We start from the raw sequence: 27,024 nt of genomic DNA on the forward strand, positions 1-27,024 counted from the left end.
TGTGTTTGGTTTCTGAAGCCTATCATTTGGGTCAGGAGGAGACAGACTGGTTTGATAAGCCCAGGGAAGCTCGCTCAGAGCGGGTAAGGTACTACACTGGCCACTCCTCCTCCCAGAAGAGACCTCCCATCAAACACACCTTTCATGATTACGATGAGCCTCCAGACGAAGACCTGTGGCAGCACGATGACTATTCTCAGGCACGTCACTCTTCTTCCAAAGACCACCGGCACCATGGAGAGTATGGAAGGCACTCAGCCTCTTCCCGCCACCCAAGTGATGAACAGCCCAGGAGGACATCCAAGCAGCATGCCCGAGACCAGGGCCGTCATGAAGTCCGCACACACATGCAGCTATCTGCCCAGAAGAAGGCCCAGCAGTCAGACACGAGAGCCCAGCCAGCTTTCCCCTCCAGCTCAGTGGAGTACTCGCAGCAGTCCCAGCAGCTGTCCAGCTACCACCATACCTCAGAGTCCCAGAAGTCCCAACGGCAGGCTCAGCATGGGCCACTGCCCCAACAGCCGAAAACAGAGCCCTTGCTGCACCATTCACAGCAGCAGTTGCAAACAAGGCAGCAGCAATCCGGGCAGCAGCAGCTGCCATCCAGGCAGCAGCAGCCATCAGTCAGGCAGTCTCCACAACAGCAAGCAGGCCCTTCGCAGCAACCTCCTCAGCCACAGAAGGAGCAGCAGCAGCAGCAAGCTAGGATGCAGCAACAACCGGGGGCTCAAGGACCACCCTCTTCGCGGCCACCACAACAACAGCCCATCCAGTCCCAGCATGTCGGGAAGCCCCAGTCAACCCTCCCTGCACAGCCAGGCAGTCACCAAGTAGGGCTAGTAAGTGTGCCATTGGTTCATCACTTACACAGCAGGTGCCCAGCTGATGGCTTGTCCTGCAGCACTGGGGATGGCACCCTAGGAGAATCTGGTTGCCCAGGAAGGAGGCAGAGGCTGGGAGCCCCTGCTGCGTCCCAGGGCACAGGCTATGTACTGTCATGAGCTCCCCCAGTCCACAGCAGCACAGCGGAGTACATCATCCAGTGAGGAGGGCCCCCAGCTGCTAAGCAGCTGATGTGTTCTGTTGCACAGGAGACCTACTTAGGATGTTCCACAGCAGGAAAGGCGTTAAATAATGGAGATCTCGGGAGCAACAGAGCTGAGGCTGTGCCGAGATTGGCACTAAGAGCAGAAATAAAATCCCACCCTTTCACCCTTCATTGCCTGACTTCAGGCTCCAGTTGTTCAGTCAAAAACACCTGGAGCTACTCCTTCCCCCTCCCCCGGCCCCACTTGGCCAGGACAAGCCAACAACCTTACAGCACAATAAGCCAATTGCACTGTTCAGGTCTGCTGGCTATTTCCATTCTCCAGTGCAGCCAGCCTGCCTCCTGGGCTCACCTGCTGGGCACCCAGGCAGGCTGAGCATGGAGGGCATAGGGGAGAGATGAGGCTGGGAAGATCAGGGAGCTGGGAGAAGCCAGGGGGGAGGGAGTGGGGAATGTGGGGATCAGGAGAGAGAACAGATGGGAGGGGCCCTGTGAAAGAAGCAAGGATTTGGGGTGGGGGGAGGGAGGAGGGGATGGGATTGGGGAGCTGGGCAGAAAATCCATGCTCCCATATTGGTGCAGAGGCCTCCCCCCTGCCCAGCTACCTCCTGAGCCAGGCCTAGCACCTGCCCCCTGAGGAAGTGCAGCAGAGGGAACAGCTGACTGGATGGAGTTGGCTGTGGATTGCAAGGGATGACAGAGGCTGGGCCATTGCCTTGGGGAGCCAGGCTGGCTTGCAAGGTAGGCCTTTGTGTGTGGGAGGAGATGTGCATGTGTGTGACTGGGAGCAGGGGGTGTCAGGGTGGGTTTCCCAGGAGGCAACATGCGTGATCCTGGGTTGATATAGTCTTTGACCTGTTGCGAGGGCTGGATTGTCTGCTGGCACTTACTGATGTGCCCCTGGGACTGCTGTTCTACCAGCCCCATGCCCTACCTGCCTGCCCGCCCATGCGCACAGAGACCAGGGGAATTCTGAAATATGCCTTTCATGTTACAGCCAAAAGCGGATCAGGTGGATACGCCCAAACCCACCACAAAAGTGCCACCACCGCATGGGAGAGCGCCCCAAGCACAACCACTGGGAACGACTGCAGCAGGTCAGTGAGCCAGACCAACACATTGGGCCCTGCCAGGCCACCTGCGCCCATGTTGGCTGGCAGTGCCCACGGTACTGAAGGAGCAGCCAGGCACCAGCTGTATTTGCCAGAGCCATGGCTGCCTGGTCTCTTCAAAGAGAAGATCCACTTTTATCCCTCCCTAGCACATCACAGCATTCAGAGGCTGAGATCACTCGGAGCCTGGAAACAAATGCATCCCGCACTTGTCAGGCTATGGAATGGGGCCAGATCCCCAGCCTACCAGTGGGTGGTCACAGTCTCTCAGGGCAGGAGAGGGGTCAGCAGTGACCCAGGGTGGGTTGGCATCCCCCGGTCAGGGAAGCAGATGTGCAGAAGGTGCCCAAAACCAGCCTGCCCTAATCTGTACCAGTCATGCCACAGACTCCTGGCAGCTGAAAGCACCTGGGCTCTGGCCCCACCTCTAGTAAGTCACATAGGCACTGCCCGTGTCAGGGAGGGGCTGTGGCTGGGTTCTCCTCCTTACTATGGTTCTATATATTCCCTGGCAGGTATTAAAGTGGGTCAGAAGCCATCAGGGGCTCCCCCACCAACTGGGGCAGCAGCTGGACAGTCCGGGGTGGATGGAGAGAGCGTGTTCTCCAAAATCCTGCCAGGAGGAGCCGCAGAACAAGCCGGCAAACTGACAGAAGGTAAGTCTATGTCTACACTTGCAGAGTTTTTTCACTGACCGTTTTGTCAATGATAGAAAAGTGCTAAAAGAAAAGCACTGTTTTGTGTTCACATTGTTTTCCACAGGCTTCAGAGCGTGTTTACTTATGCAACACTTGCATTGCAGATGAGAGGAGTGCACTGTGGAAGCTATCCCACTATGCACTGCTCCTGGACACAAAGCAAATCATTATTGTGGCAGGGGTGGATATGTGTGTGTGACAGTCGCTGGAAGCAACCAGTCCTAAGGCAGGGGGAGGGGGAAACCCCAACCTCAGCCCCCGCCTCCCTCCCTGACTCTGCACAGCACATTCTGTCTGCCTGCCTCTGTTTGTATCGTGGGAGGCAGCAGGAGCATTCCACAATAATTATTTGTTTTGTGTCCCAGAGAAGTGACAGCACCAGCTGTCAAAACGGAGCTAAAGGGAAGGGGCGCATACCTGCAGGCAGGACTGTTGAGTTTCAAAGAGCAGGCACTCCCGCGCTGCATTGTGGGACAGCTCTGGAGGGCAATTAGACCAGTAAAGCAATCAAGAGTCTTCACTGGCACATCAGCGCAAAAGCATCAACACCAAAAGACTCATTGGGGTGGTTTTATTTTTGTGCTGAAACTGCTGAGTTTCAACGCAAAATGTAGATTTCAGTGAAGATACTAGTGTGTTTTTTGCGCAAAAACCTGACTTTTTGCCCTAAAACTGGCAAGTGTAGACATAGCCTAAGAGTGCCAGCACCTGGCTAGACAGTGTCTGGAGACGGCCACACAGCCCACGGGACCTGGCGCCATGGAGACATGCCGGCACAGGGTCTCTGCTTTGCAGATCAACAGAAGGGACTCGCTGCAGACTGTGCAGGGGCTGACACAGCCCAGAGGTGACCCAGGTGCTACAGGCCTCTGACTGGCTGCTCGTTAAGCATTGAGACAAGGCCAGCCACTTCAGGTGAACCATAAGGTGGCCTTGTGGTTCACCAGGAAGAGCTGCTGTTTCTGGAGCTGGGGGGCTACAAGCTGGACTGTTGAACAGCTGTGTCCCCTCAGTTCTCCAACCGGAGTGTCGTTTACACTGCTTCGCTGTGAGAGCAACGACTCCTGGCCTGCTCACAGCCAGCCTCCAGCATGTAAATTCCTCCCAGATACACTGCGGAGCAACACCACAAAATCCCAGTCCCAGACTTTCCCCTGGAAATGTGCTGTTTTGTACTGCCCCGCACCCTCCTGGACAATACAGGCCCATAGAAAGTCCATCGTTTTATGAATAGAAAATGGTATGCACAAACCCGGTTATCCCAAATGGAATTTCCAAAACACTTCAATTCAAACACTCAGGTTTAGATAAAACAATAAAACAAGTGTATTAACTAAAGAAAGATTTTAAGGGATTACAAGTAATGAGGCATAAAAGTCAGAATTGGATACAAAGAAATAAAAGGTAAAATGCAACTAACGCCTAATTTAATAAGCTAAATACATTCATAGAATCATAGAATATCAGGGTTGGAAGGGACCTCAGGAGGTCATCTAGTCCAACCCCCTGCTCAAAGCAGGACCAATCCCCAATTTTTGCCACAGATCCCTAAATGGCCCCCTCAAGGATTGAACTCACAACCCTGGATTTAGCAGGCCAATGCTCAAACCACTGAGCTATCCCTCCCCCCAAAGCGAATCTCTCTCACACCACATGTTTTAGCAGTCTTACAGGTTGGACTCCTTTCAGCGGGGACCCCTCCCACCGTTCAGTGTTACTTTCCATGTCTTTCAACCATTGTTGATTCCGTGAGCAGAGAGAAAGGGAGGAATATTTTGGGGTGTCCATTCCCCTTTCTTATAGCTCTCTGTTTTTTTTGAAAACCACCTCCAGCTGAGGTTCAGGCAACAGAAAATCTGTTTGGACAGGAATCTAAAGCTGTTCCTTTGTCAAAATGTAAATTTTTACCCACATCCTCTTTCCTGCCAAAGAATGGCCAGTTAGCCAGGTGATGGTCCATTTGATCCTGTTGACATCTGGCGGAGGCATCAGTTTGCCATTTGTCTCTGAGGAACCAGTTTGTGGCTATTTTTCCAAACTTGGAACATCTCAAAAACATCATATAGTAGAATCTCATAACTTACATACAACGATGTCACACAAACTTTACCAGGACAATAATGATCAGCAATTATGAGTTTTCAAAGACATACTCACAAGGCATACTTTTTACAAAATTTATCATAGTCTTTTAAAAGGGTGAACATAGGGGGACAGACTGTCAGAAGAGTCGCTGCTGGCTCTCACTGTGTTGAATGTCTGGCGGCCGGAAGTAAATTAGATGGGAAGGACAAGATCAGGAAAATGGGGCAGTATTGAACCTGACTCAAGTGACGGGGTGGAGGAGACCAGAGCCACAGGGGAAGCTACTTAGTGAGAATTTGATCAAAGGACCTGCCGGGGGATTGCTAATGAAGTCCCCACTCATGCTGAGAAACAGGTAGGTGGCACTTTGCAGACTTGTGCCCAACCTGATGGCATTCCCCCTGCCAGACAGTGGGACACTGGGCCCTGCCCTGCCGGACAGACCAGGCCAGAGCTCAGCACTCAGCAATGGAGACCCAGCTCCTCCTGCTGCATTTGTGCCAGGAAAGGCTGCGCTGACCCCAGTGCCTGAGTCCAGCAGAAGGTCCTCTGCTGGGATTGTGCCTCACTAAGTCCCTCAGAAGAGCGGGGCTTAGGCCTCTCGGCTAATTCCCCAGTCTGGCACTTCGACTTCAAAAGGATCCCACAAGAATTCTAAAAATTAATACTAGCCACTCCCAGTTTATATTAAACTCCCAGGTTACAGCTTTTCTCTGACCTTGGATTGGTAGATGCTGCCACCACCCAAGTGTAGAACCCCTTTGAGAGCCCAGGAACACGCACTTGGGAATTCCTTCCTCTGGGGTACCATCAAGCCCTTTCACCGCCACCGCCACCCCTCCCCGCATCTAAGGAAGAGCTGAGAAAGGGAAAAAAAGGAAACTGGCTGTTGCCACCAGCTAATTAAACATGTGAACAAACCTCTTCAGACACAAAAATCCAATTCTGTTCTTTAAAAAGAAAGAAAATACATCTGGGAACTCAGGCTATTGCTAGAGTTTAAAAGAGCAACTACAAGAATTAATTACCAAGAAGAGCTTTCTTGAGGTCCAGCTTAAAGGTTACAAGCAAAACAAAAGCACCTATGGTTAGCACAGAGGGGTCACAAGCCATAACGAAATAAAAGGGATAAACCTAATTGCATCTTCCTAGACATTTCCTGATCTACTTACATACCTGGGCTTTTAAATGAGTAGTTTCTAGATATGATACTGATGATTTTTCATACCTGGCCCAAGCTTCTTACAGCATAGCTGTTGTCCTGTCCACCTCTCCCTGAGAGAACAACAACACAGGCAAAAGGGGAGTCTTTTTTCAATTTTAAAAAGTTCTAGCCTTCCCATAGGCTCTTTTGGCCAGGTTCCCACTCACTTCCTTTTACCTATGCATAGCAGTGAGACTTTTTAGCCCTTTATAGGTAGAGCAATTAGAGAACAGTTACTAAAAGGGATTTTATAGCTACTGGCTGACTGGGTGTCCATAAAAGGGACCTACCTCATCCCTTCATTTATCACACGCCCCCCAAATCACAGACAATGTTGGCCAGCCTGGTTCAGGTCCACGCCATCTGGGATTTCTTCCTGGAGGTTTAAGAAAACAGAGTTAATAAGATACATGCACAATTGTCTGTAATACGCAGCCAAGCCCAAGAAGTATTCGGCCTGCTTCTTTGACTTAGGGATGGGCCAATTTTGAATAGCATTTACTTTAGCCTGTAGGGGGTTGATAGTTCCTTGACCCACCTGGAGTCCAAGGTAGTTACCCTGTTTAGGCCTCTGACATTTTTTTTGCCTTAACGGTTAATCCTGCCTCCCTTATACTCCAGAAGACAGCTTGGAGGTGTTTCAGGTGTTCTGCCCATGAATCTGAGAATATAGCCACATCATCAAGGTAGGCTACTGCAAATTCTCCAGTTCCCACCGGAAGGTTATTTACCCGTCTCTGGAAGGTGGCAGGTGCATTTTGCAGTTCGAAAGAATGAATGAATGAAGCACATTCCAGTTACATTATATTCACAATGATTAGCATATTTTCATAAAATCATATGGAGCACAACACCACACTTAGTCCTTTGCCTTCTCTTCTGCTTCCAGTCTGGCCAGCTCTAGTTTTGTAGCTGCCTCACTGGTAGTCATTTTCTTGCTTTCTTGTGCTTATTTCCCACACCTGAAATAAAATAGAAAATAACAAACCAGTAACTACTTTGTCTGTTCTCCAGCCACCACACTTAAAACTCAGTTAAAATCACTACCAGTGTCTCAAAGCAATCAGCTGTGCACGGATCCTGCTCAACTACGCCACTGTGACGGGTTGGGTCACAGAAACTCCTTCAAGACTGTTACTAGACATGCTGGGATACCACTGAGAATAAACCCCCCTGCCAGAAAAGGCTTCCCGGCACGCCCATCTTGCTGAGGTAGACACACCAGTTGGCTCCAGCAGACCAAGAGGTTGGGCCACGCCCTCCTGCAGTTCACAGAAACTAAGATTCACTTAGCTCAGGGGCTTCTCAGTTAACAGGGACTTTCCAAGCACCCAGTATTCAGTCTGAGAGTGTAAATCCTGAATATGTCTGTTTTACTCTGTATAAAGCGTATACAGGGTAAACTCATAATTGTCTGCCTTCTATAACAATAATAAAGAGATATGCACAGCTGTTTGCTCCCCCAGGTATTACTTACTCTGGGTTAATTAATAAACAAAAGTATAAAAAGTAGGATTTAAGTGGTTTCAAGTAATAACATAGAAAAAAGTAAGTTATGAAACAAAACAAAAAAAAACACATGCAAGGCTAACTTAATACACTAAAAACAACAAGGAGTCATTTTTTGGGGCATAAGCTCTCTCAGACCTTGGGAGACAGGGCAGTCCTTGCTTACAGACAGCCCCCCAAACTCACCAGCAACTACACACCACACAATAAAAACACCCAGGAACCAAGCGCTGCAACAAACCCCGGTGCCAACATTGCCCACATATCTATTCAAGGGACACCATCTGAGGACCTAACCACATCAGCCACACCATCAGGGGCTTGTTCACCTCCACATCTACCAATGTGATATATGCACATGCCAGCAATACCCCTCTGCCATGTACATTGGCCAAACCGGACAGTCTCTATGCAAAAGAATAAATGGACACAAATCTGACATCAGGAATCATAACATTCAAAAATCAGTAGGAGAACACTTCAATCTCCCTGGTCACTCAATAACAGACCTAAAAGTGGCAATTCAACAAAAAAAGTCAAAAACAGACTCCAACGTGAATCTACAGAACTGGAATTAATTTGCAAACTGGACACCATCACATTAGGCCTGAATAAAGACCGGGAGTGGCTGGGTCATTACAAAACCTAAACCTAAATTTCCCCCATACTAATTTCCCCCTACTTTCAAAACTTCTTGTCAACTGTTTGAAATGGGCCACTCTCATTACCACTCCAAAAGTTATTTTTCCTCCCTTGGTATCCTGCTGTTAATTGAATTGTCTTGTTAGACTGACCTCACACTAGGTAAGGCAACTCCCATCTTTTCATGTATTTGTACCTGCTCCTGTATTTTCCACTCCATGCATCTGATGAAGTGGGTTCTAGCCCACAAAAGCTTACGCCCAAATACATTTGTTAGTCTCTAAGGTGCCACAAGGACTCCTCGTTGTTTTTGCTGATACAGACTAACACGGCTACCACTCTGAAACCTTAATACACTAAGGATCTAGTTAAAAATATTAACTTCTCACCTTAGATGTTCTCAGACCAACATTGTAGTTTATGGCCTGGGCCCAGCAATAACTCACACCCCCATAGTTACAGTCCTTTGTTCCAGTTTCTTTCAGGCATCTCTTTGGGATGAAGAGGCCATCTCTTGAGCCAGCTGAAGATAAAATGGAGAGGCTTCCAGGTCCTTTTATATTCTCTCTTGTGGGCGGAAACCCCTTTGTTTTTCTGTGCAAAATCACAGCAACAAGATGGAGTTTGTAGCCACCTGGGGAAGTCACGTGTCCATGAATGATTCAGCTTTTTGCAGGCCTACACCACTGTATACATGTTAGTTTGAACATGTCCAGGAAAGCTCAGATGTGGATTGGTGTCTCCCAAAGTCCATTGTTAGTTAAGTATTCCCAATTACTTGAATAGCCCCTTCACAATATATTGGCCAAACCTCCCTTATGTGTTTCCTACAGCAAACACTTCAAATACAAGCACAGAGCCAATGCTCATAACTTCAGATATAAAAATGATACATGCATACAAAAAGGATTAATATATTCAGTAGATCATAACCTTTGCAAAGATATGTTACATGCCATATCGAGCACAAAGCATATTTCAGTTAGATTATATTTATACTTATAAGCATATTTTCATAAACATTGTGACAAAGTTCCTCCTCTACCTTGGTGGGTCTTGGGCTTATTGGTAGATTTGCTCGCCTTGGAGCTTCACGACAGCCGTCAGTTTGGCCATTTTCGTGAACCCACAGTCCAGGTCAACTCCTCCTGTGTCTGACCAGGAGTTGGGAGGTTTGGAGAGAACCCAGGCCCGCCCTCTACTCTGGGTTCCAGCCCAGGGTCCTGTGGAATGCAGCTGTCTAGAGTGCCTCCTGGAACAGCTATGCAACAGCTACAACTCTCTGGGCTACTTCCCCACAGCCTCCTCCCAACACCTTCTTTATCCTCTCCATAGGACCTTCCTCCTGGTGTCTGATAATGCTTGGTACTCCTCAGTCCTCCAACAGTATGCATTCTCGCTCCTAGCGCCTCTTGCTCCCAGCTCCTTACACATGCACCACAAACTGAAGTGAGGTCCTTTTTAAACCCAGGTGCCCTGATTAGCCTGCCTTAATTGATTCTAGCAGCTTCTTGATTGGCTGCTGGTGTTCTAATCAGCCTGTCTGTCTTAATTGTCTCCAGAAGGTTCCTGATTGTTCTGGAACCTTCCCTATTACCTTATCCAGGGAAAAGGGACCTACTTAACCTGGGGCTAATATATCTGCCTTCTATCACTCTCCTGTAGCCATCTGGCCCGACCCGGTCACAACATATAGGGTTCAACATCATAGTCAGTATGTGCAGCTTTCCTCTTGGTGTCTTCTTAGGGAAAGGACCCAGAATATTAACAGCTACACACTGAAATGGAACCTCAATGATGGGGAGTGGCTGGAGAGGGGCCTTGACCTGGTCTTGGGGCTTTCCCACCCTCTGGCACACCTCACAAGACTGGACATAGGTAGAAACATCCTTGCCCATTCCCTCCCGGTGGAATGACTTTCCCAAATGGTCTTTGGTCCTATTCACCCCAGCATCGCCACTAGGGTGATTGTGGGCTAAGGTCAAGAGCTTTACCCTATACTTAGCTGGAACTACTAACTGTCTCGGAGGATGCCAGTCCGCCTGGTGTCCACCAGAAAGGGTTTCCTTTTATAAGAGTCCTCCTTCAACAACAATCCTAGATGTATTAGAAGAACTGAGAGGCAGTGGGTTGTTCTGTGCCACCGTCCAAGCTTCCTTGAGGCTTTCATCCACTTCCTGCTCTGCCTGGAACTGGTCCCTTGATTCTGGAGACATTAGTTCCTTGCAGGGTTGTGGACTTGGTCCCACTGAAAGCGATGCATGTGATGGGGGTGTCTCCATAGACTGTGAGCCGCTCTCCACTGGTGCACTAGGTTGTGTTTCAGTCTCCAGGTGAGCTTCTTGCCCCGGTTTAGCTGCTGCTTCAGGTGCACGCTCTGTGGCACCCTTTGGTGCTGGCTCTCCTGACTCTGGTGGGGTTGCAAACACGGGCTCTGGTGCTGACAGCTCTGCCAGTTCCGATCCTCGGGCTGGTTCTAGCTGGGTCCAAGGAACTGGATCTACAACTTCTGCCACAGACTCTGGTCTGGGGTCTGGTCTCACCACCTCTGGCTGGGTTCCCAGGCCTATGATATCAGAGGACACAGACTGGGTCCTTGTAGGAGGCTTAGGAATGGAGTTAGGTGTGGAGCCTGTTTAGCCTGGCTGTGGGTAACCCTTTTTGTTAGCCTCACATGGTTGGCTAAGTCTTGTCCCAGCAGCATGGGAATGGGATAATCGTCATTGTCAAGGTTCCTTCCCCACTCTGAACTCTAGGGTACAGATGTGGGGACCTGCATGAAAACCTCCTAAGCTTACTTTTACCAGCTTAGGTTAAAACTTCCCCAAGGTACAAATTAATTTTACCCTTTGCCCTTGGATTTCCACTGCCACCACCAAACTTTATCTGAGTTTACTGGGAAACGTAGTTTGGACACGTCTTTCCCTCCCAAATCCTCCCAACCCTACCACCCCACTTCCTGGGGAAGGTTTGGTAAAAATCCTCACCAATTTGCATAGGTGACCACAGACCCAAACCCTTGGATCTTAGAACAATGAAAAAGCATTCAGTTTTCTTACAAGAAGACTTTTAATAGAAGTAAAGGAATCACCTCTGTAAAATCAGGGTGGTAGATACCTTACAGGGTAATTAGATTCAAAACATAGAGAATCCCTCTAGGCAAAACCTTAAGTTACAAAAAAGACACACAGACAGGAATAGTCATTCTATTCAGCACAGTTCTTTTCTCAGCCATTTAAAGAAATGATAATCTAACACATACCTAGCTAGATTACTTACTAAAAGTTCTAAGACTCCATTCCTGTTCTGTCCCCGGCAAAAGCAGCATACAGACAGACACAGACCCTTTGTTTTTCTCCCTCCTCCCAGCTTTTGAAAGTATCTTGTCTCCTCATTGGTCATTTTGGTCAGGTGCCAGCGAGGTTACCTTTAGCTTCTTAACTCTTTACAGGTGAGAGGATTTTTCCTCTGGCCAGGAGGTATTTTAAAGGGGTTTACCCTTCTCTTTATATTCATGAGAGTCATAGACTGCAAAGGTCCATATTCCTGACCAGCCCTTGTACTGGACAGGCAACTTGGCTGTAGGTTGCACTCTCACTTGGGCCTCTGGGTTGATGAATCTGGGGTCCACCAGGGATTGGTGGATAGCGGACACCTGTGCTCCAGTGTCTCTCCACGCAGTAATCTTCCTCCCACCCACACTCACACTTTCACCCTATGTCAAGGCAAATGCCTCCCCCTTCATTTATCACAAGGCCACACTGGTCCTCAGTATTTCCTATTGGCTACTGAGGCAGCTTGCCACTCAGTGTGTTGGCTTCTGTGGGTCCCATTTTCAGCGCCTGATTCTCCCCATGAAGTGTATGGGGTGCCCAGGCCAAATGGGGCTGTGGATCACACTGAGGACAGCTTGCCCAAAAGCTAGACATTGCACTGCTGAGCACAGTCGCCAGCTTCCAATGGTCCCCAGGGCTGCTCAATCCCCTGCTCCACCCCAGGCCCCTTTCCCCACCTGACCCCTGACTCCCAAACCCCACCCCACCTCTTCCTGCCCCCACTCCATCTAGGGTTGCCAACATTCCAATTTTAGAAAACTGAACACCCCTGCCCCACCCCCTGGCCTGCCCCTTCTCCGAGGTCCTGCCCCTTCTCCAAAGCCCTACCCCCACTCACTCCATCCCTCCTCGCTCTGTCCCTCGCTCATTTTCACCACACTGGGCAGGGGGTTGGGGTGGGGGGGGTGAGGGAACCAGCTGGGGGAGTGGGCTCTGGGAGGGAGCTTGGGTGCGGGAGGAGGCTCAGGACTGAGACATGGGGTTGGGGTGTGGGAGGGGCATGGGGTGCAGGCTCTGGGAGGGAGTTTGGGTACGGTAGGGGACTCAGGGCTGGGACGCGGATTCGGGTGCAGGAGGAGGTGCAGAGCTGGGACAGGGGATTGGGCTGCGGGACGAGGTGTGGGGTGCCAGCTCTGGGAGGGAATTTGGGTGTGGGAGGGGGCTTTGGGCTGGGGAGGTGGTTGGGGTATTGGAGCAGGTGAGGGGTGAGGACTTTGCGAATTAGGGTGCAGGAGGGGGTTCCAACCTGGGGCAGGGGGTTGGGTTGCAGCAGCGGGTTTGGGTTGCAGGCTCTGGGTGGTGCTTACCTTAGGCAGCTCCCAGAAGCGGCCAGCATTTCCTTCCAGCTCCTAGGCAGAGGTGTGGCTAGGTGGCGCTGCATGCTGCCCCCATCCTCAGGCACTGCCCCCGCAGCTCTCATTGGCCACAATTCCTGGCCAATGGACGCTTCAGAGCTGGCAGTCAGTGCGGGGGCAACACACGAAGCCCCCGTGGCCGCATCTCCACCTAGGAGCCGGAGGGAAATGCCAGCCACTTCTGGGAGCCATGCAGAGCCAGGGCAGGCAGGGAGCCTGCCTTAGCCCTGCTGCACCGCCAACGGGACTTTTAACGGCCTGGTCAACAGTTCTGACCGGGGCTGCCAGGATCCCTTTTCAACCAGGCATTCTGGTTGAAAACCAGACACCTGGCAACCCTAGCTCTGCCCCAGGCCCTGGTCCCACCCCTTTTCCCAAGCTCCCCACCCCCGCCCCGCCTCTTCCTGCCCCAGGCCCCATCCCTACCCCTTCTCCCAAACCCCCCACTTCCCCTTGCCTCTTCCCATCCAGTCCCACCCCCTCCCCCAAGCACCCCATCCCCCCTCCTCCCCCGTGACTCCTGCATGCTGCGAAATAGCTGATTGCAGTGGGAGGGAGGTGCTGAGGAGGGTGGGGAGATCTGGCTGCTGGTGGGTGCTAAGCACCCTCTAATTTTTTTCCATGGGTGCCCTCAGCTTATGCTGCTGAGTCTAAGTCCCCTTTGTGGCTCTAGCCCTTGTAGACTGGAAACAAGCTGTCCCTTAACCTTCTCTTGGGCACACTGCCTTGCTTCGTCTCCTTTAGTCACTGTCAGGCTGCTTTCCCTGACCTGCAGTCTTTCTTACTGCTCTTTATTGAACCCTTCCCAATTTGTAATGTGTGGGCATCAGATCTGGACAGAGTGCCCAAGAAAGGTCTTACCAGTGCTGTAAACAGAGAAAATCTCCTCTCTCTATTCCCTGCGTATACATCCGAGGATCACGTTAGCTCTCTTAGCTAGAGCATTGCCCTGCGAGGTCATGTTCACCTGGTTTCTATTACGACCATGAGTCCCTTTCTGAGACGCTGTGCTCCAGGTCCTGGACCCTGTTGTGATGGGATCACCAGGGTGCAATCTGGGACCATGGAACCACTGTGCCCTCTTAACTCTCCAGCCTGGGCTGTCTCTCACAATGCTTTGCTAGTGACAAGCAGCAAGCCCCTCCAGGCGCTGTTATACTTAACACAACCGCACGTGGAGCCCCACAGCCAGCTAGATTGCATGAATGCTCCCAGAGCCACTCATGAATCACACAGAGAAAGGCACTAATCAAAATCCCCCAGCTTCCAATCTTGTACCTCAGGAACATACCATCTTGCACTGCTCAAGACGAGCAGTGCAAGTTTATTAATTGGTTCACCATTTCATCAACAGAAAGTGGATATACATCAGCCTTTGTAAACCTGAGCAAACACTCTTATCAAACACTTCAGGCAAACTCACTGGTAAAGATAAACAGTTAAAGAAATGTATTGACTACAAAAGATAGATTTTAAGTTATTATAAGTGATAGGCAAAAAATCAGAGTTAGTTACCAAAATAAAATAAAATATAAGCACGCAGTCTAAACTCTCAACTCTGTTAGACCGGGGGACATCTAGATTTAAGCAGTTTTTCTCACCCCACTGGATATTGCAGTCCTTAATATACAGATTTTATCCTTAAACCTGGGCTGGTTTCCTCTGTTGGAGTCTTCAGTCTTCTGAGTGTCTTTGTTGCTTGAAGCATAGGTGGGGGAAGAAGAAAGGCCAAGCATGGGGCCCTTGTGTTCTGTTTATACCCTTAATCCCAAGTGCTTGGAGAACACAAGTCCTGGGCATCCTATCCCAAGTGACCAGTGAGGAGACATTCCCATACTCCCACTATTCCTTCCCCAGTTTCCTCCTCTGGACCACCCTCTAAGACACATTTCTCTGTGCTCCCTAGAAAGGGGTCCGTCCCTTCTGCAGCTACAAAACTCTGCCAGCTAACAACTGGGACAGTTTCCTTGGTTACTGACAACATCTCTCCTGTCCCCGATCCTGAGGGCATGTTGCCTTCTGGTGAAAAGGTGCTAGTCTAAGCCCCTCCCATACTTGGAAACATGCTGCTTCCCTGTGTTACAGAGTCACAGTAATCCTCACCCACCTCAGTGGTTTCTGAGATTCCCACTGTGATGGCCTGGACACCCTGGGGTGTCACTTGGTGTGCTGGGATGCCACTGAGTCAGACTATTCTGCTAGCCTGGGCCCCCTTTTCGCCTGGTCTATCTGGGATAGGCTCCCCAGCCTTTTCCAGCCAAGCACGCAGGCACGGCCACACCCACCTCCACAGAAAGACAGAGATACGCTCTGGGAAGGCTCATCTTAAGGGGCTTGCCACAGCACCCAGGTGTCCACCCCACCCCCCGCTTGGAGTACAAACCCAAAATCATACGAAATTCGCCTCTTCCCTAATGTGGAAGAGGGTATGCACAATTTCTCTCCCCCCTGTTAGAAATCACATACACTGGGTTGTATTATAATCCAGAAATACATTTATTAACTATAACAGGTGTATTTTAAATAGTTAAGGAGGTAGCACACAGAACAAGGCACATTGTCTTGTCACCAAGTTAAAGAAGTATGGGCTGGATGAATGCACTATAAGGTGGGTAGAAAGTTGGCTAGATTGTCGGGCTCAACGGGTAGTGATCAATGGCTCCATGTCTAGTTGGCAGCCGGTGTCAAGTGGAGTGCCCCAGGGGTCGGTCCTGGGGCCGGTTTTGTTCAATATCTTCATAAATGATCTGGAGGATGGTGTGGATTGCACTCTCAGCAAATTTGCGGATGATACTAAACTGGAAGGAGTGGTAGATACGCTGGAGGGCAGGGATAGGATACAGAGGGACCTAGACAAATTGGAGGATTGGTCCAAAAGAAATCTGATGAGGTTCAATAAGGATAAGTGCACAGTCCTGCACTTAGGACGGAAGAACCCATTGCACAGCTACAGACTAGGGACCTAATGGCTAGGCAGCAGTTCTGCGGAAAAGGACCTAGGGGTTACAGTGGACGAGAAGCTGGATATGAGTCAGCAGTGTGCCCTTGTTGCCAAGAAGGCCAATGGCATTTTGGGATGTATAAGTAGGGGCATAGCCAGCAGATCGAGGGACGTGATCGTACCCCTCTATTTAACATTGGTGAGGCCTCATCTGGAGTACTGTGTCCAGTTTGGGGCCCCACACTTCAAGAAGGATGTGGATAAATTGGAAAGAGTCCAGCGAAGGGCAACAAAAATGATTAGGGGTCTGGAACACATGACTTATGAGGAGAGGCTGAGGGAACTGGGATTGTTTAGTCTGCAGAAGAGAAGAATGAGGGGGGATTTGATAGCTGCTTTCAACTACCTGAGAGGTGGTTCCAGAGAGGATGGTTCTAGACTATTCTCAGTGGTAGAAGAGGACAGGACAAGGAGTAATGGTCTCAAGTTGCAGTGGGGGAGGTTTAGGTTGGATATTAGGAAAAACTTTTTCACTAGGAGGGTGGTGAAACACTGGAATGCGTTGCCTAGGGAAGTGGTGGAATCTCCTTCCTTAGAAGTTTTTAAGGTCAGGCTTGACAAAGCCCTGGCTGGGATGATTTAATTGGGGATTGGTCCTGCTTTTGAGCAGGGAGTTGGACTAGATGACCTCCTGAGGTCCCTTCCAACCTGATATTCTATGATTCTATGACATTACTAAGAAAATAAAACAGATCACGCAAACTAAGTTTAAAACACTAAAGAAAATAGTTACATGTGAGTTCCCACCCTAAATATGACCCTTCCAGCCTGGGCCTAGTTCTTTCCCCCTGTTCAGTCTTAGTTGTTTCCAGCAGTCATCTTGCATGGGGTAGCAGGTGAGAACTGACTACCCGGATTACCTCACTCCCCACCCTTAAATAGGATTTGCATAAGGTAAGAGTCCTTTGTTTCCTAGTTTAATCCCACCCCCCTCAGCTTCTCGTGGAAAAGTACAGAACTCAAGCTGGGTTCCAGAATCAGGTGACATGGTTACATGCCTCTGTAGGGCCCTTGTAGTCTGTCAGGGTTCCCTCCTGTCAGGGTTCCTTCCCCACTCTGAACTCTAGGGTACAGATGTGGGGACCCGCATGAAAGACCCCCTAAGCTTATTTTTACCAGTTTAGATTAAAAACTTTCCCAAGGCACAAATTTCACCTGTAAGGATATCAGAGGGCCAATCTACCCTGGCAAAAATATCTGTTAGTGCTTTGCACACACTAGTATCATAGAATCATAGAATATCAGTGTTGGAAGGGACTGCAGGAGGTCATCTAGTCCAACTTCCTCCTCAAAGCAGGACCAATCCCCAACTAAATAATCCCTACCAGGGCTTTGTCAAGCCTGACCTTAAAAATATCTAAGGAAGGAGATAAGTCATGTGTTCCAGTCCCCTAATAATTTTTCCACATCTTTCTTGTAGTGTGGGGCCCAAAACTGGACACAGTACTCCAGATGAGGCCTCACCAATGTCGAATAGAGGAGAACGATCACGTCCCTCGATCTGCTGGTAATGCCCCTACTTCTACATCCCAAAATGCCATTTGCCTTCTTGGCAACAAGGGCACACTGTTGACTAATATCCAGCTTCTTGTCCACTGTAACCCCTAGGTCCTTTTCGTCAGAACTGCTACCTAGCCATTCAGTCCCTAGTCTGTAACGGTACATGGGATTCTTCCGTCATAAGTGCAGGACTCTGCACTTGTCCTTGTTGACCCTCATCAGATTTATTTTAGCCCAGTCCTCTAATTTGTCTAGGGCCCTCTGTATCCTATCCCTACCCTCCAGCGTATCTACCTCTCCTCCCAGTTTAGTGTGATCTGCAGACTTGCTGAGGCTGCAATCCACACCATCCTCCAGATCATTTATGAAGATATTGAACAAAACTGGCCCCAGAACCGACCCTTGGGGCACTCCACTTCATACCGGCTGCCAACTAGACATGGAGCCATTGATCACTAGCCCTGGTATTGCTTAGAGCTACTGCTTCCGGCCATCAGGTGGCAAAATCCATGAAAGTCAGTATGTACTGATTTCCTCTGTGTGTCTTTTTTGGGAAACGACCCAGAATATCCACAGCTACTTGCTGAAATGGAACCTCAATGATGGGGAGTAGCTGGAGGGGGCTTTGACCTGGTCTTGGGGTTTTCCCACTCTTTGGCACACTTCACAAGACCGGACATAGGTAGAAACATCCTTGCCCATTCCCTCCCAGTGGAACAACTTCCACAAATGCTCTTTGGTTCTGTTCACCCCAGCATGGCCACTAGGATGATTGTGGGCTAAGCTTAAGAGCTTTACGCAGTACTTAGTTGGAACTACCAACTGTCTCTGAGGATGCCAGTCTTCCTGGTGTCTACCAGAAAGTTTCTTTGCATAAAAGTCCTCTTTCTACAACAAACCTGAATCGATTAGAAGAGCTGAGAGGTGGTGGGTTGCTCCGTGCCACCATCCAACCTCTCTGGAGGCTTTCATCTACTTCCTGTTCGGTCTGGAACTGTTCCCTTGATGCTGGAGACATCAGTTCCTCATTGGATTGTGGACCTGGGCTTGGTCCCTCTGGAAGCGATGCACGTAATGGGACTGTTTCTGTTGACTGTGAACCGCTCTCCGCTAGTGCACTATGTTGGGGTTCAGGCTCTGGCTGAGCATCTTGTGTAGGGTTATCTTCTGCTGCCGGTGCAGTTTCGGTGGGGCCCTCTGGTGTTGGGGTTGCAAGCATTGGATGTAGTGCTGGCAATGGTTCTGGTGCTGGTTGTTCCACCAGTTCTGGTTCTGGGTCTGGCTCTCTGTGACTGGATCCACTACTGCTGTCGCAGACGTTGGCATAGGGTCCGGTTTCATCACCTCTGACTGGGCCCTGGTAGAAGTCTCCGGAACAGAGCTACGTGTGACAGCTTGCTTAGCCTGGCTGCAGGTGACCATTCCCACTCTCTTGGCTAGCTTCACATGACTGGCCAAGTCTTCCCCCAACAACATGGAGATGGGATAATCATCATAGACTGCAAAAGTCCATGTTCCTGACCAGCCCTTGTACTGGACTGGCAACTTTGCTATAGGCAAGTCAAAAGAGTTTGACTTGAAGGGTTGAATCATCACTTGGACCTCTGGGTCGATGAAGTTGGGGTCCACTAAGGATTGGTGGATAGCTGACACCTGTGCTCCAGTGTCCCTCCATGCTGTAACCTTCCCACCCAAACTCACAGTTTTCCTCTGCTCTGAGGGTACCTGGGAGGCATCTGGGCCTGAGGACCTTTGGTGTGACCCCGGTGCAATGAACTGTAATCTGTTGGGGTTCTTGGGGCAGTTGGCCTTTACATGCCCCAGCTTGTTACATTTAAAACATCGCCCAACTGACTAGTCACTGGGGCGAGGTGGGTTGCTGGAGAATGGTGTGGTGGGACGATAAGGTGTCTGGGGTTTTCCTTGGGGTGTAGATGGGCTGCCCCCAGTAGTAGGGTGTGGTCTGAGGGTGTCCCTTCTGGTGTCCGCTTAAACTGAGACCAGGGTTGTTCCTCTCTCCTCCCTCCACCTGTTTTATTCCGGTTTGCCCCATCTCTCTGGCAGTCTGGGACTGCTTGCATTAATCAGCATAAGAAGCAAGATTTTCTGCTGAGTCCATTTTCTTATCCCATAAACACTGTTCTATATCATCATCGGACATATTCAGGAATTGTTCCTGAGCCATCAAATCACACACTCCTTCAAAGCCAGTGACACCCCTTCCTTCGACCCATTTAGCTAATAGATCCTTTATCTGGTTTACATAAGCCACATGACTTACTCCAGGCCCTCTCTTAAGGGTTCGAAATTTTACTCTGTAATTTTTAGATGTAACTTGAAATTGTTTTAAAATCAAATCCTTGAATTTATCATAGTCAGAAGCCTCATCAATAGGCATCTTGTTGAATATGTCCAGAGCTCTTCCAGTCAATTTTGCGACCAATGTGGTCATCTTGTGAGCATCAGGAATTTTATGGAGTGTGCACAGTCTCTCAAAGGTGAGAAAAGATTCAGCAATATCACTGGATTCATCATGCTGTGGACATAGTCGCTCCCATTGTTGGGGAAGGATTGTTAGGGTTATTCGGTATATTCTGCTGAGCCCTTGCCATTTCTATCTCCAGTGCATGCTTCCTCTCTTTTTCCCTCTCCTCCATTTCTTTTGCCTCCATAGCTCTCCTGTGGGCAGCTTCTTCTGCCTCCACCCTGGCTTTTTCTGCCTCCCTAGCAGCTTTTTCTTTGGCCGTTTCTGCCTCCCTAGCAGCTCTTTCTTTGGCCGCTTGTGCATCAATCGCCATCTGTCTGAGTTCTACCCATCTTTCATGTTCCTGCTGTCTTTCCTCAGCCTCAAATCTGGCTAATTCCAGTTTTTGTTGGACATTGCTTTCTGTCATCCTAGCCTCTCTGTGTTTAAACTAGCTATACCTGAGAGTTAGAAAGAAAAAAAAAAACCTGCTTGTGAATTCCCAATTCGCTGTACTGTAACCTGATACCTTTGCCTCTGATAGCTGTTCCCAGCCTACAGAAAAATCCGTTTGTTAAAAAAACTAACACCTCTGCCTCTAGGCAAATAGACAGAAAAAGCTCTAGCTGCTTTCAGTTAAAAAAAAAAACACACCTCTTCAGGTCTGTGCTTTTGGTTCAAAATGATCCCACCGCTCTGCCACCATGTCAGGGTTCTCTCCCCACTTGAACTCTAGGATACAGATGTGGGGACCCACATGAAAGACCCCCTAAGCTTATTTTTACCAGCTTAGGTTAAAAACTTTCCCAAGGCACAAATTTCGCCTTGTCCTTGAACAGTATGCTGCCACCACCAAGTGATTAAGACAAAGAACAGGAAAAGGACTTTTGGAGTTCCTATTTCCCCCAAATATTCCCCCAAGCCCTTACACCCCCTTTCCTGGGGAGGCTTGAGAATAAACAAGACGAGCACAAACTAGCCTTTGATTTTTAAGACCCAAAAAACCCAATCAGATTCTTAAAAAAACAGAATTTTACTAGAAGAACAAAAAAAGATAAGAGAACAACTCTGTAAGATCAGAATGGAAGATAATCTAACAAGTAGTCAGATTCAAAACATAGCGAATTCCTCTAGGCAAAACCTTAAGTTACAAAAAGACACAAAAATAGGAATACATATTTCCTCCAGCACAGCAAATTTCACAAGCCAAAACAAAGAAAACCTAACACATTTTCTAGCTAGATTACTTACTAACTTTACAGGAATTGGAGGGCTTGCATCCTTGATCTGTTCCCGGCAAAGGTATCACACAGACAGACAAAAGCCTTTTCCCCCACTCCAGATTTGAAAGTATCTTGTCCCCTCATTGGTCATTTTGGGTCAGGTGCCAGCCAGGTTACCTGAGCTTTTTAACCTTTTACAGGTAAAAGGACTTTGCCTCTGGCCAGGAGGGATTTTATAGCACTGTATACAGAAAGGTGGTTACCCTTCCCTTTATATTTATGACATAGCCATTCTTCACAGGCTGACCCACAGGAAGATTAAACTCTTTTACAGTCCACTGTCCTTGTTGTTGGGCCATCCACGCTGTCTGGCTTTTCCATTGTTGTACCTGAAGTGTTAGCAGTGGCGTCATCCAAAGTAGCATAGTTGAAATACAGATACATAGACAACATTGCTAATTTCAGATACAGAAATGATACAAGCATACAAATAGGATAATCACATTCAGTGAATCATATCCTTTCCAGTGATATCTCACATGAGCCATCTTGCATAAAGTATATCTCAGTTATATCATATTCATATCATAAGCATATTTTCATAAAGAACTGCCTCCGCCTTCTCTGGGCTCCCCTCTGGGACACATCTCCCTTTGCTCCTTAGAGCGGGATCCGTCTCTGGTTCAGCTAACAACCTGGATAGTTCACTCCCTGGCAGGCACTACATCCCCATCCCTTCCTGAGGAGGTGTTGCCTCCAACTGCTATGCAGGAGCTGGTCTCAGCCAACCTCCCAGCTGCAAGGATGTGGCTTCCCCCTGCTGTAGAGGAATCAAGGAGGCTCTCTCCCATTCTCTCAGCAGTTCCTGAGACCTGACCCTTTCCGTTGGGGGTCCCAGCATAAAACTTCTTGCTGTGGGAAAATACCTTAACCTGAACCACACAGAAAAAATCATAACCAAGAAGCGGGTCAACTAGGAGGTGTTCCATTACCCCCACGGTTGAAACACTTTCCAAATCTTCCTATACCACATGGATTTTAGCTAGTGGTATGAGGAATCTGCTTTCATCGACCCCCACAATCTCTGCCAGCCAGGTAATATACTAGACTTTAGGACCACACTCTGCTTAACCAGAGAGATCTGGGTCCCTGTATCATTCTGCACCAAGTACTCCCTGCCATCAATTCTGACAACCTTAACAATGCTCCATATCTGGTTCTTCAGAGGCTAATCTCACAAAACCAATATGATAGATTTCAATCACCTCGGGGGGGTTTCTGTGTTGAGGACAGCAGAACTAACATGAGCTATTGGTTGCCTGCTTCCTCCTAGCACAGGGCATTCATTCCTCAGAAGATCGGTGGAATTACAATAGCACCTTTTGGGCTCTTATGCTTTTTACAGGAGATTTGGGGTGAGGGTTAGAGGAATGATTTTGGGGAGGTGAGCACTCAGCCTACCAGCCACCCTCTTTCTTTATAGGGATAAAACAGGATCCTCCCTTCCCACCATGTTAAAGCCCCTCTTTTGGTGGTTTGCTTTCAAGAGATGCCTGGGTCTCTTCAAAGGCATCAGCTAGAGATGCCATCTCATCTAAAGATTTTTACATTTTTGTCCCATAGACACAGAAATGCTCTTGAGCAATAAGATCAAATATTCCTTCAAAGCTTGAAACACCTTTGCCCCTCACCCATTTTCCCATCATATCTTTCATTTTGTTCACATATTCGCCATGACTCATACCAATATCCATCCCTCTTGAGATTCCTAAATTTAACGCTATATGTTTCAGGGGTAATCTGAAACCTTTGCAAGACATCCTCAATGGACACACATTTCATTGAACACACTTCGAGCTTTACCAGTTCATTTTGCAATCAGGGTAGGAACTCTCTTGGCATCAGGGATTTCATGCACTGCACACAGCCTTTCAAAGGTAGTCAGATATTCAGCAGTATCGTCTACCTCATTGTATGAATGGTCCTAATTGTGGATTTTTGGAGTGATGGGAATCACTGGGGTCGGTGGATTCTGGTTTTGCTTTTCTAGTAGGTCCAGTTGGTGTTTTCGCTCTCTCTCTTTCCTTTATCTCCAGTTCTTTCAGTTCCAATATTCTATAGTGCTCTCTCTCTCTCTCTCTCTCTCTCTCTCTCTCAAAGGTCCAACTTTGCAATAGCTTCACTGCATTCACTAATTTTCCTGCTTTTCTGTCCCTACTTCCCTTTCCCAAAATAAACAAACAGAAAATAACAAACCGGTAGCCTCCTCCTGACTGTTCTTAGCCACACTTAAAGCCTCATTTAAAATCTTTATGCCAGTGTACGAAGTGCAAATCTTGCTCAATACAACAATATCTGTATTTCACCCTGATTGCTGCACCACTGACGGGCTCCCCGGTGTGAAGCCTGGGACTGTGAAAGTGCTGTGCCCCCTTAACTCTCCAGCCTGGGCTGTCTCTCAAAATGCTTTGCTAGTGACAAGCAGCAAGCTCCTCCAGATGCTGTCATCACTCAGGACAAACACATGTGGAGCCCCACACCCAGCTAGATTGTATGAATGGTCCCAGAGGCACACATGAATCACACAGAGAAATGCACCAGCCAAATCCCCCCAGCTCCCAGCCTTGTACCTCAGGATATACCATCTTGCACTGTGTGACAGGTTGGGTCACAGAAACCCCCTTGGGACTGCCACCTGATGTTCTGAGACTACCTCTAAGCCTGTTTTCCCTGGCAGCTTGGGACTTCAGTACCTTGCCTGGTTGTGCTAAACATGCTAGCCTGCTACAAACACAGACCCAGATCTGAACCACATCCCCAAAAGTTGCAGGCTTAACTAAAAACAGCTTAAGAAGTGTTCCTGTCTCCAACACCCAGATACCCAGTTCCCAATGGGATCCAAACCCCAAATAAATCTGTTTTACTCTGTATAAAGCTTATACAGGGTAAACTCATAAATTGTTCACCCTCTATAACACTGATAGAGAGATAAGCGCAGCTGTTTGCTCCCCCAGGTATTAATACTTGCTCTGGGTTAATTAATAAGTAAAAAGCGATTTTATTAAATATAAAAAGTAGGATTTAAGTGGTTCCAAGTAATAACGGACAGAACAAAGTAAATTACCAAGCAAAATAAAACAAAAACACACAAGTCTAAGCCTAATACAGTAGGAAACTAAATGCAGGTAAATCTTCCCCTCAGAGATGTTCCAATAATCTTTTTTGACAGGCTAGTCTCGGTCCAGCAATCACTCACACCACTGTAGTTACTGTCCTTTGTTCCAGTTTCTTTCAGGCATATCTTTGGGGTGGAGAGGCTACCTCTTGAGCCAACTGAAGACAAAAAGGAGGGGTTTCCAAGAGCTTATATAGTCTTTTTCTTGTGGGTGGAAACCCCGCTCTTCTCCTGTGTAAAATCCCCTCAACAAGATGGAGTTTTGCAGTCACCTGGGCAAGTCACATGCCCATGCATGACTCAGTTCTTTACAAACACCATTGTTTACATGTTAGTTTGAATGTTCCCAGGAAAGCTACAATATGGATTGGCGTCTTCCAAAGTTCATTGTTAGTTAAGTACTCCCAATTACTTGAATAACCCCTTCAAACTATGTTGACCAAATCTGTCTTATGTGCTTCCTTCAGCAAACACTTTAAATACAAGCATAGAGCCAATGCTCATAACTTCAGATATAAAAGTGATACATGCATACAAATAGGATGAATATATTCAGTAGATCATAACCTTTGCAAGGATATGTTACATGGCATATCTAGCATAAAACATATCCCAGTTATGTCATATTTACACTCCTAAGCATATTTCTAAAAAGCATTATGGGGTGCAAGGTCACACACTGCTCAAGGCAAGCAGTGCAAGTTTATTAATTGGTTCACCACTTCATCAATGGAAAGTGGATATACACCAGCCTTTGTAAACCTGAGCAAACACTTTTATCAAACACTTCAGGCAAACTCACTGGTAAAGATAAACAGTTAAAGAAATTTATTGATTATAAGTGATAGGCAAAAAGTCAGAGTTAGTTACCAAAATAAAATAAAATAAAATATAAGCATGCAGTCTAAACATCCAACCCTATTAGACTGGGCAACATCTAGATTTAAGCAGTTTTTTTCACCCCACTGGATATTGCAATCTTTAATATACAGATTTGTTCCTTAAACCTGGGCCAGTCTCCTCTGTTGGAATCTTCAGTCTTCTGAGTGTCCTTGTAGCTTGAAGCATAGGTGGGGGAAGGAGAAAGGCCAAGCAGGGGGCCCCTGTGTTCTGTTTTATATCCTTAATCCCATGTGCTTGGAGAACACAAGTCCAGGCATGTCTGGTGGTCATTGCTGAATCACAAGATGAAGCAATATCCTGGTGTGTCTCCTGTGAGCGAGTCATTGAATTGTAACTCCTCTTCTGGACAATGGCTGGTGATGTCTGTTCAGCACCCACCCAGGTGTTGATTACCTCTTCCCTTGTCATTGTCTCTGGGGAGCTAGTATCTGGGTGCTGCCCAAACCCACAGCATGCAACACATTCTCATAACTTCATATGCATTAATGATGTACTTATTTAGATGGGACAGTGGGTTTCAGCAGATCATAACCTTTCCTATGATACCTCACAATTATATATAAATGAGGGGGTTACAGGGCGCTCCCCCAAGGTATAAAATGTCATACCTATTTGGCAGGGATGGCCTGCATTCTTTGTTCCTAGATGAATGCCGTTGCATTGAGCTGCATTAAGACATGTTGTTCAGATAGGATTAGTCTGCTGTAAGACATTTGACTCAGTCTCACACAAAATCCTAAATAAAAAATATAAGCACTATGCACAATCCGTGTAGCATCCTGGCAAGGTGGAGGCGCTGCAGCAGGTTAACAGGTCCTGGCTGGTCCTGTGGCTGCTTGGGCCAGAGTATAAAAGGAAGGGGAAGGACAAGATGCCTTCTCCTCATGGGGCTGGCTAAAGCCTCTGCACATTCTCCCCAGTCTTTTCAGTGGATTTACTTTGTGAGTGTTTGGGTAAAAAGCAAGCCCGGGCCAAGGCTGTAAAAGCACTGATGTCTATAGGGCTAGTTCCATTGCCTGCCTGGGGAACCCAGCTTGGTATCTTGATAGCTTTTTTAGCAAGTTTGGTTGTTAAAGATCACAGTGCTGATGTAAGGTTCTTAGACACCTGAAAGGCTTTTGACTTGGGACTGCATGACACTTTGAGTAAAAACTAGAATGATATAAAATGAACATGGCACATGATGAATGGATTAAATGCTGGCTGGCAGATAGGGCTCAAAATGGAACTGAGAATGGGGAATTGAGTGGGTGTGTGTTTCCGGTGGGTCCCCCAGGGTTTGGTTCTTGGCCCTATGCTATTTAACATGTTTACTGATGACCTGGAAGAAAACGTGTAATCATCATCGATAAAGTTTGCAGATGATCCAAAAATTGGGGGAGTGATAAATAATGAAGAAAACAGATCACTGATATGGATCACTTGGTAAATGGAGAGCAAGCAAATAATATGCATTTTAATACTCTATCCTGGGAAGCAGTGACTCTGAAAAAGATTTGGGGCAATGGTGGATACTCAGCTAAATATGAGATGCCTGTGTGACCGGTGGCCAAAAGGGCTAATGAAATCCTGGTGTGAGCGCTCTAGAATAGTGTGTTCAGTTCTGGAGTCCACAACTCAAGAAGGATGTTGATAAATTGGAGAGGGTTCTAAGAAGAGCCACGAGAACAGCCTCACCTCAGTCCCTGGAAAAATCATGGAGCAGGTCCTTAAGGAATCCATTTTGAAGCACTTGAAGGAGAGGAAGGTGATCAGGAAAAGTCAACATGG

At 48.0% G+C, this 27,024-nt stretch overlaps 1 protein-coding gene across 1 annotated transcript in view; it reads left to right on the forward strand.

The window, feature by feature from the left end:
• BSN (bassoon presynaptic cytomatrix protein) overlaps positions 1–27,024 on the forward strand; it is a 464,875-nt gene that overhangs the window by 414,048 nt on the left and 23,803 nt on the right. The window contains exons 7-9 of the mRNA XM_084633753.1: positions 19–839; positions 2,046–2,145; positions 2,676–2,816. Of these exons, the coding sequence (XP_084489879.1) occupies positions 19–839; positions 2,046–2,145; positions 2,676–2,816 (1,062 nt within the window). The remainder of the gene's footprint in view (positions 1–18; positions 840–2,045; positions 2,146–2,675; positions 2,817–27,024) is intronic.

Source organism: Lepidochelys olivacea (assembly GCF_965140295.1).
Source record: "Lepidochelys olivacea isolate rLepOli2 genome assembly, chromosome: 7".
NCBI lineage: Eukaryota > Metazoa > Chordata > Testudines > Cheloniidae > Lepidochelys > Lepidochelys olivacea.